Here is a 15,374-nt window from a genome sequence, read left to right on the forward strand (position 1 = left end):
ACAATTCTATACAGGGCCATACTAATACGAACAGAATTCAACTGCATTTACAAGATCGTGTATGTGTTTTTCAATATAATATTTATGTGTCAACTTCTAAATGCGTAATATACGGTGTGGCGTATCATTAAATATTGGAGGGTAAATATGACTAGCCTGACTTACTTCTTTCTTACGTTCTTATTAACGAATATTTACGTAGTTCCAGATCAGTCCTATGTTGGATTATGAGGTTTTTTGAAAACTGACAAATTCCTTTGTTCCGTCCTTTATTGAACGTGGAAGACAGTTTTTCACATAGAACTATCCGTAGTATGAGTAAACAGACTGACATGAAAGGCGCTAATGTTTCATACAAATATTATAAATCGCAGTAAAATATCATGACAGATGATATGACAGATGCAGTACGCATATCACATGATGCTAACTGAGGTCCCATTGTAAGCCGCATGCTAAAATTAAACACCGAGGTTGATGAACGAGTAGCTTGGTGTATATGATACTCTTGTATTCAAACACGATCAAACCCCGTCTGTCACGTGTAGTGTTATCATGTGTGCGGACTTTACGTTACCTTATCAACCGTAACAATCATCCATAATTCTTATACAGTATGTTGTCATTGGTAATCTATATAAGTTGTACACAGAAACGTAGAGTACTTGTGTTATTGGTGACAAACTGTCACATACTGACTGCAGACAACATCATCACCACACGTCCCCGGCACACGTCCAGATGTCTCAATTTGATGTTCATATAATAGGATAGGCGATGACTGTGATGTATGGCATCCCGCATGCGCCGCGAACTCATGTGTCCTTATCTTATGTGTCTATATCAATTATTATGGTCTATTCGGCACAGGATGACCTATTATTTGATGAACTAATGCTGGTGTACATAAGCGACACTTTCTAAAGCTGGGTGGACTGCGCACGCTATTTGTAGAAGTATCAACTAAATAACTTTGGCGAACACGATCTTTATACTGATGGCATTTCTTTACTGGTGCAATCTCCTTTACACTTTGTGTACACACTAAGACGTATGCACATCTTCAATTACACCACCGTAAGATCTGGTAAATCATCAAACGGAACTTACATGAGAACTTGAAACAAACACTGCATGACCTAGAAATACACATGGTTAGCTATATGGTGGATATGCTTACAAACTGGTGCTTCATAATAAGTCTTATAAACACTATACTACAAACTATGGAATAAAACGATTTCTACCATTATAATAATTAAATACATAAAGGTTATATTACCTCGTGGGCCTTTTAGTTAGCACTCTAGGCAAATATTGGCGACGAGTATGTTACTTCGTCTTCGTTCGTTGCAAAATGTGCTGCCTGCTTACACACACTAGTCTTTATGTTACTACACGATTTATGAAAGGAAATACATACTAAACACCAAACCCATTGTCTCTCAAAATTACATCGATCACAAACTGATCATAAACGAGGTATGAAATATTACAATAAAGTCAGAAATCCACGCATACTTTACCAAAATCATGGAACTATATTACAGTGGGTAAAAACATCTTTCAATACAAGTTGCGAGACACGGTTTCTCATAGCACTGATTTATGGGATCAAAACATATAAGCTAAGTGTCAATGTCAATGTTTCTAATGGTTAAACATGCATACCAATATTGTGCTCGAGGGTACGCAATAACCTTGGCGGTATTTATATGTGCAGATGGGTGACGCTAAAATGAATGACAACCCCATTGACAGAAAACAAATGACAGCACTTCCAGTATGTAAACAGTGGAATGACAACCTTTCTACATTGTCTTAGTTGGAATGACACCCTCTGCACTGTAAAACCAGTGGAATGACAGCCGCCACTCTGACAGCATTTCCAATGCTTTGGAACTGGAATGACAGCATTTACAATGGGTAAACAGTGGAATGACACCCTTTTCTGCATTCCGTTACTTGAATGACACCCAATGCACTGTAAAACCAGTGGAATGACAGCTGCCACTCTATAACATAACTGGAATGACAACATTTTCAATGCTTTGGAACTGGAATGACAGCACTTCCAGTATGTAAACAGTGGAATGACAACCTGTCACCATTCACTTAGTTGAATGACATCCTCTGCAGGGCTTCGTGAAAACACGGAGCGTCGCAGTCACACGTCAACGAACATATATCTCTATGTGGTCGATGAGGGCGCACAGTACAAGGTTGTTCGAGTACGATCATGGAGTACGTTATGTAGATGGTATCGGTACATACAAAATAATTCATTTAGCGTCAATTTTAGTAAAGCGAAGCTCCGAGGACTGTGAGAGAGTGTATGAGATGCAGTACCCAACGTTAACCTTATCTCTCTACCTAATGGCTGTGGCAGCAATCAGAAGCAGTACCCATCGTTAACCTTATCTCTCTACCTAATGGTTGTGGCAGCAATGAGATGCAGTACCCAACGTTAACCATATCTCTACATAATGGTTGTGGCAGCAATGAGATGCAGTACCCATCATTAACCTTATCTCTCTACCTAATGGTCGTGGCAGCAATGAGATGCAGTACCCAACGTTAACCTTATCTCTCTACCTAATGGTTGTGGCAGCAATGAGATACAGTACCCAACGTTAACCTTATCTCTCTACCTAATGGCTTTGGTAGCGATAAGATGCAGTACCCAACGTTAACCTTATCTCTCTACATAATGGTTTTGGCAGCAATGAGATGCAGTACCCAACGTTAACCTTATCTCTCTACCTAATGGTTGTGGCAGCAATGAGATGCAGTACCCATCGTTAACCTTATCTCTCTACCTAATGGTTGTGGCAGCAATGAGATGCAGTACCCAACGTTAACCTTATCTCTCTACATAATGGTTTTGGCAGCAATGAGATGCAGTACCCAACGTTAACCTTATCTCTCTACCTAATGGTTTTGGCAGCAATGAGATGCAGTACCCAACGTTAACCTTATCTCTCTACATAATGGCTTTGGTAGCGATAAGATGCAGTACCCAACGTTAACCATATCTCTACATAATGGTTGTGGCAGCAATGAGATGCAGTACCCAACGTTAACCATATCTCTACATAATGGTTGTGGCAGCAATGAGATGCAGTACCCAACGTTAACCATATCTCTACATAATGGTTGTGGCAGCAATGAGATGCAGTACCCATCGTTAACCTTATCCCTCTACATAATGGTTGTGGCAGCAATGAGATGCAGTACCCATCGTTAACCTTATCTCTCTACATAATGGTTGTGGCAGCAATGAGATGCAGTACCCAACGTTAACCTTATCTTTCTACCTAATGGTTGTGGCAGCAATGAGATACAGTACCCAACGTTAACCTTATCTCTCTACATAATGGTTGTGGCAGCAATGAGATGCAGCACCCAACGTTAACCTTATCTCTCTAACTAATGGTTGTGGCAGCAATGAGATGCAGTACCCAACGTTAACCTTATCTCTCTACATAATGGTTGTGGCAGCAATGAGATGCAGTACCCAACGTTAACCTTATCTCTCTACATAATGGCTTTGGCAGCAATGAGATGCAGTACCCAACGTTAACCTTATCTCTCTACCTAATGGTTGTGGCAGCAATGAGATGCAGTACCCAACGTTAACCTTATCTCTCTACATAATGGTTGTGGCAGCAATGAGATGCAGTACCCATCGTTAACCTTATCTCTCTACATAATGGTTGTGGCAGCAATGAGATACAGTACCCAACGTTAACCTTATCTCTCTACCTAATGGTTGTGGCAGCAATGAGATGCAGCACCCAACGTTAACCTTATCTCTCTACCTAATGGTTGTGGCAGCAATGAGATGCAGTACCCAACGTTAACCTTATCTCTCTACATAATGGTTGTGGCAGCAATGAGATGCAGTACCCAACGTTAACCTTATCTCTCTACATAATGGTTGTGGCAGCAATGAGATGCAGTACCCAACGTTAACCTTATCTCTCTACCTAATGGTTGTGGCAGCAATGAGATGCAGTACCCATCGTTAACCTTATCTCTCTACATAATGGTTGTGGCAGCAATGAGATGCAGTACCCATCGTTAACCTTATCTCTCTACATAATGGTTGTGGCAGCAATGAGATGCAGCACCCATCGTTAACCTTATCTCTCTACCTAATGGTTGTGGCAGCAATGAGATACAGTACCCAACGTTAACCTTATCTCTCTACCTAATGGTTGTGGCAGCAATGAGATGCAGTACCCAACGTTAACCTTATCTCTCTACATAATGGTTGTGGCAGCAATGAGATGCAGCACCCAACGTTAACCTTATCTCTCTACCTAATGGTTGTGGCAGCAATGAGATGCAGTACCCAATGTTAACCTTATCTCTCTACATAATGGTTGTGGCAGCAATGAGATGCAGTACCCATCGTTAACCATATCTCTCTACATAATGGTTTTGGCAGCAATGAGATGCAGTACCCATCGTTAACCTTATCTCTCTACCTAATGCTTGTGGCAGCAATGAGATGCAGTACCCAACGTTAACCTTATCTCTCTACCTAATGGTTGTGGCAGCAATGAGATGCAGTACCCATCGTTAACCTTATCTCTCTACATAATGGTTGTGGCAGCAATGAGATGCAGCACCCAACGTTAACCTTATCTCTCTAACTAATGGTTGTGGCAGCAATGAGATGCAGTACCCAACGTTAACCTTATCTCTCTACATAATGGTTGTGGCAGCAATGAGATGCAGTACCCAACGTTAACCATATCTCTCTACATAATGGTTTTGGCAGCAATGAGATGCAGTACCCATCGTTAACCTTATCTCTCTACCTAATGGTTGTGGCAGCAATGAGATGCAGTACCCAACGTTAACCTTATCTCTCTACCTAATGGTTGTGGCAGCAATGAGATGCAGTACCCATCGTTAACCTTATCTCTCTACATAATGGTTGTGGCAGCAATGAGATGCAGCACCCAACGTTAACCTTATCTCTCTAACTAATGGTTGTGGCAGCAATGAGATGCAGTACCCAACGTTAACCTTATCTCTCTACATAATGGTTGTGGCAGCAATGAGATGCAGTACCCAACGTTAACCTTATCTCTCTACATAATGGTTGTGGCAGCAATGAGATGCAGTATCCAACGTTAACCTTATCTCTCTACATAATGGTTGTGGCAGCAATGAGATGCAGTACCCAACGTTAACCTTATCTCTCTACCTAATGGTTGTGGCAGCAATGAGATGCAGTACCCATCGTTAACCTTATCTCTCTACATAATGGTTGTGGCAGCAATGAGATGCAGTACCCATCGTTAACCTTATCTCTCTACATAATGGTTGTGGCAGCAATGAGATGCAGTACCCAACGTTAACCTTATCTTTCTACATAATGGTTGTGGCAGCAATGAGATGCAGTACCCAACGTTAACCTTATCTCTCTACATAATGGTTGTGGCAGCAATGAGATGCAGTACCCAACGTTAACCATATCTCTACATAATGGTTGTGGCAGCAATGAGATGCAGTACCCAACGTTAACCTTATCTCTCTACATAATGGTTTTGGCAGCAATGAGATGCAGTACCCATCGTTAACCTTATCTCTCTACATAATGGTTGTGGCAGCAATGAGATGCAGTACCCAACGTTAACCTTATCTCTCTACATAATGGTTGTGGCAGCAATGAGATGCAGTACCCAACGTTAACCATATCTCTACATAATGGTTGTGGCAGCAATGAGATGCAGCACCCAACGTTAACCTTATCTCTCTACCTAATGGTCGTGGCAGCAATGAGATGCAGTACCCAACGTTAACCTTATCTCTCTACATAATGGTTTTGGCAGCAATGAGATGCAGTACCCATCGTTAACCTTATCTCTCTACATAATGGTTGTGGCAGCAATGAGATGCAGTACCCAACGTTAACCTTATCTCTCTACATAATGGTTGTGGCAGCAATGAGATGCAGTACCCAACGTTAACCATATCTCTACATAATGGTTGTGGCAGCAATGAGATGCAGCACCCAACGTTAACCTTATCTCTCTACCTAATGGTCGTGGCAGCAATGAGATGCAGTACCCAACGTTAACCTTATCTCTCTACATAATGGTTGTGGCAGCAATGAGATGCAGTACCCAACGTTAACCTTATCTCTCTACATAATGGTTTTGGCAGCAATGAGATGCAGTACCCATCGTTAACCTTATCTCTCTACCTAATGGTTGTGGCAGCAATGAGATGCAGTACCCAACGTTAACCTTATCTTTCTACATAATGGTTGTGGCAGCAATGAGATGCAGTACCCAACGTTAACCTTATCTCTCTACATAATGGTTGTGGCAGCAATGAGATGCAGTACCCAACGTTAACCTTATCTCTCTACATAATGGTTGTGGCAGCAATGAGATGCAGTACCCATCGTTAACCTTATCTCTCTACATAATGGTTGTGGCAGCAATGCGATGCAGTACCCAACGTTAACCTTATCTCTCTACCTAATGGTTGTGGCAGCAATGAGATGCAGTACCCAACTAACCTTATCTCTCTACATAATGGCTTTGGTAGCGATAAGATGACACATACGAGTCAAGTAAAATTTGACTCTTTCCATTTACTATATAACATGCCTCCCTTGTGAAACATTTTGAAGAAAGTGCCCCTAGTCCCCCTGCAATTAATGAAGGTTCCCTTTACTTCCATAACATGTCAATCCCTTATGTTTCTGGCGAGTAGAAGAGGCTCATTGTCATCCTGTGATATTACATTTTCTCTTGAAGCTACGATGAAAGTATAAAAGGAATCTCCAAAACACAACTTAAAAGTTTATGAAGTACATCTATTTCCTGGAGTTGCCTTCCCCTCTCTATATAAGCACACCGTACACACACACACACACACACACACACACACACACACACACACACATACACATACACACACATACACACACACACACACATTTTATCGAGAATACAAAGATATCATTTACGTGCCAACCTTGATCTACAAACAACACTTCACACATTGCATTTACGTTTATTACATAATGATTTATATATCATGTAAATTAGCATAATATAACAAATATTATACAATATTCAAGTTACATTATTACTGAACTGTGTAATGAAAGTTCACATGACAAACTCTTTGCTTGGTTTGTTTTGGTTGTAGTCACGTACGTAATTTATACAATCTTAGGGTGCCGTACATTCCCCGTAAACAAATCATGGCAATAGAAACACTTGTAAATATAATAGCAGGGTGTGATATTATTCCCAATCTATACAGAAGACATATATTCTGTTATTGCTAACGGTTCTGGTGGTCTTACACTTAGGTCTAGTACTGGGCTATCTGTCTTCGACCTCAACATGTAGTGTCCTGCAGCCAGTATCAATCCAGATACTCCCATTGTGGCTCCAGCAAAGTAGAACGAAAAGTCGTAGCTGCCTGTGATGTCGCGTAGGTAACCTTGGGTAAGAATCAGAGGAAGAAAAATAATTTCCGTCATTATATTATTAGTACAATATTACAGAAATTATTAGAAATTTCATTTGAAGTCATTGAAATGATCTTGTATACATGCATATGGTGGAATGTGATTTGAATGAATGAATGAATGAATGAATGAATGAATGAATGAATGAATGAATGACCCTTAACAAATTAGCATTGTGAAATGAAGAAGTCTGATTGGCTCTGAAAATCGGCAATGGTAAATATAGTTTTTACTGTTCCTAAACACATGGAACAGATTGAACCAGATTTCAAGAAACTCATTGGATATGTAAAGTTGTTTTCTATTCTGTAACATTTTAGTTATGACATATGAATAGTTAACGAAAACGTGATAATGTGACCGGTTGTACGCCCTCGGAGTACTCCATATACTTCGGCTTTTGTTCGGCAACCTTCGGAACACAGACCCGAGGTCTTTTTTACAAGATTAACTTCTCGTATACTAGTAGTTCAAACAACGTTGTATGAAAGGATTCAGTTCTTCAATAGAAAAACTTGAATTATATAACTTACCGTTATATTGAGAAGCTTTATACTCACTATATATTGGTAAGCTTTTTATTTAGTAATCAGAAAGTTTAACATTCTAAGGAACTCGACTGAACAGTTTTGGCAATAAGTAATCAACCGTGCGAGTATCTAGACAAAATATCGTAAATACCCATCTGCAGTACATTCATATCAAACACTTACCTGATATTACTGGTCCAATTAAATGTCCAAAACTTGACAACAGTAAACCCCAACCAAGCCCAGTAATGAAAGAGGCGTCAGGTAGAATGGATCTAACAGTAACATTGAATTGTGCCGCATATCCACTCCTTAAAATACCAATAGCAATGAGTAACGGCATAGCTGCTCCAAGCGAAGATGTAAATGGTAATAATAGAACCGATACTCCACTGAGTAAATTCATCAAACTTGTGTACAATAATCTGTTCACACGAAAACGACTGAGTATAAACCCGAAAGTCGGACTTCCTACCAAAAGACCTACACCATTTATGGATAGTAATCTCGCAGTTGTTGACTTTGATTTTACAATACTTAGTACTATTGGGGCTAGATGCACCAACGAGATAGCCTGTCCAACTGAGAACATGGCTTGGCATATGACTAAGAGCACGTACATGTGGTTTGATGTTAAAAGTCTGAAGTCGAAAAACGTAGAACATGCTTTACAAACTAGACAACAAGCTCTGCACGTGGTACTTCTTGACTTGGAATTCTTGAATCCTACTTCGTCTTCACTCGTCCCCCCAGTTTCTCCCTCAATAATTGACGTTTGGCCATCTAACCCTTCAAAGTCTAAGTTGTCTATCGTGTTTGTACGTTTTGGTTTGGGTCTCTTTATGGATACAATCAATGCCGCAGAAATGAACAAGTTGGCAGACATCCCAGCAAAAACGAGGATTGCACCTCTCCATCCGTAGGCATCGATGCAAAACTGAAAAACCGTAGGCAAAGCCAATGCCCCGACACCTATTCCCATAAAAGCAATTCCACTGGCTAATGGATGTCGTCGCTTGAAGTACAGTGCAACATTTGCTGTCACTGGTGGATTTATAGTACCATACGCTAAACCTGTGTGGAAATGTATAAGTATTAATTATAATTTACGCCAAATTGGTTGATTTTCTGTGAAATACGTCAAACTTGTATGATTATATACAAACAATGCAGCATATTCTGCTGGTATGTTGACTTGCGCTGATGGTTTATTGTTACAATTAATATAACTAAACGTTGGTATCGGATCAAACTTTTGATCCATGTGAGCCTAATACGGGTCACAGGTGCCTTGAAGTTTGTATCAACTTCCATCTCTGGTATTTAAAAAACCACGGTTGAACAGAGACGGGGACGATACAAACTTCCAGTCACCTATGACCCCTATTACACTCACATGTCTGTAAGGTACATGTGTTCTTCATAATGGGCTAATCTAGTGACTAAGACTAAAGTGTGCAATCGTCAGGTAACACTTTTCAAGTTTGTATTTTGATCAAACGTTTAATCCGATACCACGGTTTACCAACACACAGATGAATTTTCATTTGGATCAACTAAACCTGTAAGTAAACATATGCAGATGAGTTACATCTTTGCTGGTGGAGTTACAGTTATATCAAACATACATGTAAATGAATATATTCTCGTAAACATGTACATGTACCTATGCCTATTAATAGTTGCTCATGATGCTTACCGAAAATTTTCACTTGTAATAAAGGACTGTGGTAAATGTCATGATATTTACGTTAACGATAAGTACCTATTCTAATTGGACAAGAGACAGTGATTCTGAATAAAAACAAACAAATGTCGGTTCGTGCCCTTTCCACTTCGTAATACAATGTACCCGTATATAACTGCACTGTGTTAATATGCACAAATGCCACGATGCTATGATTGAAGGAAAGGGTGGTATCGGGTAATAACCTCATATTGTACTGCAATGTGACCATCGTTTGTCTATAGTACTTATGTGAATATTGGCCTCCCTATATCCTACATAATATTTGCAAAGAAGACCGCAAACGTCAAATAATGACCAAAAATTAAACAAATGCTGGCTTATCTGAGCTCCTTGGTCTTAAACTTATTCATATTGGACTGTAATTATGTTGAATATCTATCAGTACACACATGACTATGTTAACATGAACGTGGAACAAGAAAACACAACAAAACCCATACCCCCACCCCCATAAAAACCACAAAACACCCCAAAACAACAACTTATGAATACTCACCATTAAAAAATCCAAAGGTGACTATCAAATGCCATAACTTTGTTGAAAACGTACTAATTGTCAGGGATAAAAATGAAATTGCTGCACCCACCATTGCTACTTTTCTGAGTCCAAATTTCTTGGCACAAGCTGCCGTGATGGGAGCTTTTATTACAATATAGAAGAAATAATAGGTCATTTAAAAAATATTTTTGTCGAGATATTCATAGATGTGGTACTCTTTAAGAAGAGAGGCATTGTGGGAAAATACATTTTGATATTTTATGATTTCGCAATTTAGCTGCATGTTACGCCAAGTGATGTATCTAAGCCCTTATTCATGTCACTGACCTTCCACTGGACCTGCGCGCGGTGTCACCTGGGAGTTAACTTTAAACTTATATTGGTGCTACTTAAACATAAACATAGCCCGTCTGTTGTCGATGTGTAAGATAAAGTTTTAGATATAATTGTCTACATTTCTTTGAATCATTAATATTAAAGCATTGAATAGTAGTTCCAGGAAATGGTGGAAAGGTTACTCCCATAACGAGTATCCAATGCAAAATAGTGACACTCTATGAAACTGATGAAGTTTCAACTTTACATTTCTCCCTAATCGCATGAGACATAAATAAAACAAAATTATAGTTTTTAAAAACACTCTGAATGACTTATTTGGTAGATATTAAAATTTCTCCCCCCCCCCCCCCCAGTGACGTTTGCATTTAATAAATGAACATGCGCACATTTCTGGAAGAAACTGTATGAACCTTGTATCTTGTAAAGTATTGCATATTTTCATATCTTTCGAAGAAAATGTATACAATTATGATAAAGTATGGAGTTGGGTTTGCAACGGTCATTCATTGTGTAAATGTGACTATAACTGCATATGTCACCTAGCACAACAAATTGAGTGTGGGACCAACTACGCTAAACGATACATCATTACTTCATCACATGTCCCCTTCTATGCATAGCATTAAAATGTTTAGTGTCACATAAAAGTAATACTTACAAACCATCCAAGTCAAACCCGAGGATAATGACAAAATCCATGATGTCTTCGCAGCACTTTCGTTGAAATATTCGATAAAGGTGATAAAGAAAATCCCATAAGCAACACTTGTGCCCTTCGCAAAGAAAAGGCGGATGAAAAGTCCCACGACTGACAACCATCCCCAGCAGCCTCCCTCAGGGTGACTCTCAGACTTGGTATACTTGTATTTACTAGCCATGACTGGTGGGAACGCTAGAATGGAGAAGACATGTATTAGGATTATCAAATAACTTGAAGGAAAACATGTCGAAACTTTGAAGGTGACGATATAGCGGGAATTTTTTCTTCACACAACTTTTTCATTTAATGGTCGACTTTCAAGACCTTTGTGTGACATTTGAGTAGTAGTATATGTCAGGGATGAATACAAACGACGTCATGTGATAACCTTTCAATGCTCTAGCCTAGTCTAGGTTCATTGTTTGAATGTTATCACGTGATCTGCTTGTTTTTGTACCTCAATTGCATGTCAATGGACGCTGTAGAAACTGTCAAGCTATCTGTGCCACTGACACAGAATTCAAAATGATGCATGCTGTAAGCTAGCTCTGGATATTTGCACTCAAGAGTCCGCACTATACATTGATCCTGTAGACCCAAACTATTCATTCCTCGTTCACTGGCCCTTCAAGCGCTTTGACATTTGCCCGCATTATGTCTGGTCATAAACATACATAAATTATGTAGGCATGTTGTTAGATCTTGTTCACTGCATAGATGTTGGAGAGAGATAACGTCTATCCTTTGACCTTACATTAATTCTTCTAATTTTACGCTAGCGGACTTTAGGTGTACGTACTGATATTAACACACAGTTTTCGCGCAATGCCATATGTTGACAATTCTATACAGGGCCATACTAATGCAAACAGAATTCCACTGCATTTACAAGATCATGTACGTGTTTTTCAATATAATATTTGAGTCAACTTCTAAATGCGTAATATACGGTGTGACGTATCATTAGATATTGGAGGGTAAATATGACTTGCTTGACTTACTTATTTCTTTTTCTTTTTCACATAGACCTACTAAATCCGTAGTACAAGTAAACAGACTGACATGAAAGGCGCTAATGTTTCATACAAATATTATAAATCGCAGTAAAATATGACAGATGATATGACAGATGCAGTACGCATATCACATGATGCTAACTGAGGTCCCATTGTAAGCCGCATACTAAAATCAAACACCGAGGCTGATGAACGAGTAACTTGGTGTATATGATACTCTTGTATTCAAACTCGATCAAACCCCGTCTGTCACGTATAGTGTTATCACGTGTGCAGACTTACACGTTACCTTATCATTGCGGAACTAACAATCAGCCAGAATTCTTATACAGTATGTTGTCATTGGTAATCTATATGAAGTTGTAAACAGAAACGTAGAGTACTTGTGTTGTTGGTGACAAACTGTCACATACTGACTGCAGACAACATCATCACCACACGTCCGGGCACACATCCAGACGTCTCAATTTGATTTCATATAATAGGCTGGCGATGACTGTGATGTGTGGCATCCCGCATGCGCCGCGAACTCATGTGTCCTTATCTTATGTGTCTATATCTATTATATTATGGTTTATTCCGCACAACATGACCTATTATTTGATGAACTAATGCTGTGTACATAAGCGACACTTTCTGACAGGTAAAGCTGGGTGGACTGCGCACGCTATTTGTAGAAGTACCAACTAAATAACTTTGGCGAACAGTTACCATGACTTGGTCTAAATTATTATTTTTTTTTTTGTAGCTAGGGACAGCATTGTTTGTTTGGTTGTGTGTTGTGTTTTCCTTTCTCGTATGTGCTGTAGTTCTTTTTCGTTTGTTTCTGTATTAATAAAAAAAAAAAAAAAAAAAAAAAAAAAAAAAAAAAAAAAAAAAAAAACTTTGGCGAACACGATCTTTATACTGATGGCATTTCTTTATTAGTGCAATCTCCTTTACACTTTGTGTACACACTAAGACGTATGCACATCTTCAATTACACCACCGTAAGATCTGGTAAATCATCAAACGGAACTTACATGAGAACTTGAAACATGACACAAACACTTCATGACCTAGAAATACACATGGTTAGCTATATGGTGGATATGTTTACAAACTGGTGCTTCATAATAAGTCTTATAAACACTATACTACAAACTATGGAACAAAACGATTTCTACCATTATAATAATTAAATACATAAAGGTTATATTACGTCGTGGGCCTTTTAGTTAGCACTCTAGGTAAATATTGGCGACGAGTATGTTACTTCGTCTTCGTTCGTTGCAAAATGTGCTGCCTGCTGACACACACTAGTCTTTATGTTACTACACGATTTATGAAAGGAAATACATACTAAACACCAAACCGATTGTCTCTCAAAATTACATCGATCACAAACTGATCATAAACGAGGTATGAAATATTACAATAAAGTCAGAAATCCACGCATACTTTACCAAAATCATGGAACTATATTACAGTGGGTAAAAACATCTTTCAATACAAGTTGCGAGACACGGTTTCTCACAGCACTGATTTATGGGATCAAAACATATAAGCTAAGTGTCAATGTCAATGTTTCTAATGGTTAAACATGCGTGCCAATATTGTGCTCGAGGGTACGCAATAACCTTGGTGTATTTATATGTGCAGATGGGTGACCCTAAAATGAATGACAACCCCATTGACAGAAAACAGATGACAGCACTTCCAGTATGTAAACAGTGGAATGACAACCTTTCTACATTCTCTTAGTTGGAATGACACCCTCTGCACTGTAAAACCAGTGGAATGACGGCCGCCACTCTGACAGCATTTCCAATGCTTTGGAACTGGAATGACAGCATTTACAGTGGGTAAACAGTGGAATGACACCCTTTTCTGCATTCCGTTACTTGAATGACACCCAATGCACTGTAAAACCAGTGGAATGACAGCTGCCACTCTATAACATAACTGGAATGACAGCATTTTCAATGCTTTGGAACTGGAATGACAGCACTTCCAGTATGTAAACAGTGGAATGACAACCTTTCAGAGATGCAGTACCCAACGTTAACCTTATCTCTCTACCTAATGGCTGTGGCAGCAATCAGATGCAGTACCCATCGTTAACCTTATCTCTCTACCTAATGGTTGTGGCAGCAATGAGATGCAGTACCCAACGTTAACCATATCTCTTCATAATGGTTGGTTGTGGCAGCAATGAGATGCAGTACCCATCGTTAACCTTATCTCTCTACCTAATGGCTGTGGTAGCGATGAGATGCAGTACCCAACATTAACCTTATCTCTCTACCTAATGGCTGTGGCAGCAATGAGATGCAGTACCCAATGTTAACCTTATCTCTCTACATAATGGTTGTGGCAGCAATGAGATGCAGTACCCAACGTTAACCTTATCTCTCTACCTAATGGTTGTGGCAGCAATGAGATGCAGTACCCAACGTTAACCTTATCTCTCTACATAATGGTTGTGGCAGCAATGAGATGCAGTACCCAACGTTAACCTTATCTCTCTACATAATGGTTGTGGCAGCAATGAGATGCAGTACCCAACGTTAACCATATCTCTACATAATGGTTGTGGCAGCAATGAGATGCAGTACCCAACGTTAACCTTATCTCTCTACATAATGGTTGTGGCAGCAATTAGATGCAGTACCCAACGTTAACCTTTTCTCTCTACCTAATGGTTGTGGCAGCAATGAGATGCAGTACCCAACGTTAACCTTATCTCTCTACATAATGGTTGTGGCAGCAATGAGATGCAGTACCCAACGTTAACCTTATCTCTCTACCTAATGGTTGTGGCAGCAATGAGATGCAGTACCCATCGTTAACCTTATCTCTCTACATAATGGCTTTGGTAGCGATAAGATGACACATACGAGTCAAGTAAAATTTGACTCTTTCCATTTACTATATAACATGGCCCCCTTGTGAACCATTTTGAACAAAGTGCCCCTAGTCCCCCTGCAATTAATGAAGGTTCCCTTTACTTCCATAACATGTCAATCCCTTATGTTTCTGGCGAGTAGA

The 15,374-nt window shown here is 39.4% G+C and overlaps 1 protein-coding gene across 2 annotated transcripts; it reads right to left on the reverse strand.

The window, feature by feature from the left end:
• Positions 1 to 7,138: 7,138 nt before the first annotated feature.
• Positions 7,139 to 13,605, reverse strand: LOC144443774 (monocarboxylate transporter 13-like). 2 transcript variants are annotated; one of them, XM_078133320.1, is made up of 5 exons: positions 13,546 to 13,605; positions 11,287 to 11,520; positions 10,287 to 10,430; positions 8,224 to 9,114; positions 7,139 to 7,482 (listed from the first exon to the last, which is right to left on the reverse strand). In XM_078133320.1, the coding sequence occupies exons 2-5, from the start codon at positions 11,504 to 11,506 to the stop codon at positions 7,292 to 7,294; spliced, it is 1,446 nt and encodes a 481-aa protein (XP_077989446.1). In that variant the 5' UTR covers positions 11,507 to 11,520; positions 13,546 to 13,605; the 3' UTR covers positions 7,139 to 7,291. The 2 variants fall into 2 exon arrangements, with proteins under 2 accessions (XP_077989446.1, XP_077989445.1); XM_078133319.1 differs by lacking the exon at positions 13,546 to 13,605 and adding an exon at positions 12,634 to 12,811.
• Between the last annotated feature and the right edge of the window lie 1,769 nt (positions 13,606 to 15,374).

Source organism: Glandiceps talaboti, chromosome 12 (genome assembly GCF_964340395.1).
Source record: "Glandiceps talaboti chromosome 12, keGlaTala1.1, whole genome shotgun sequence".
In the NCBI taxonomy this organism is placed as follows: domain Eukaryota; kingdom Metazoa; phylum Hemichordata; class Enteropneusta; family Spengelidae; genus Glandiceps; species Glandiceps talaboti.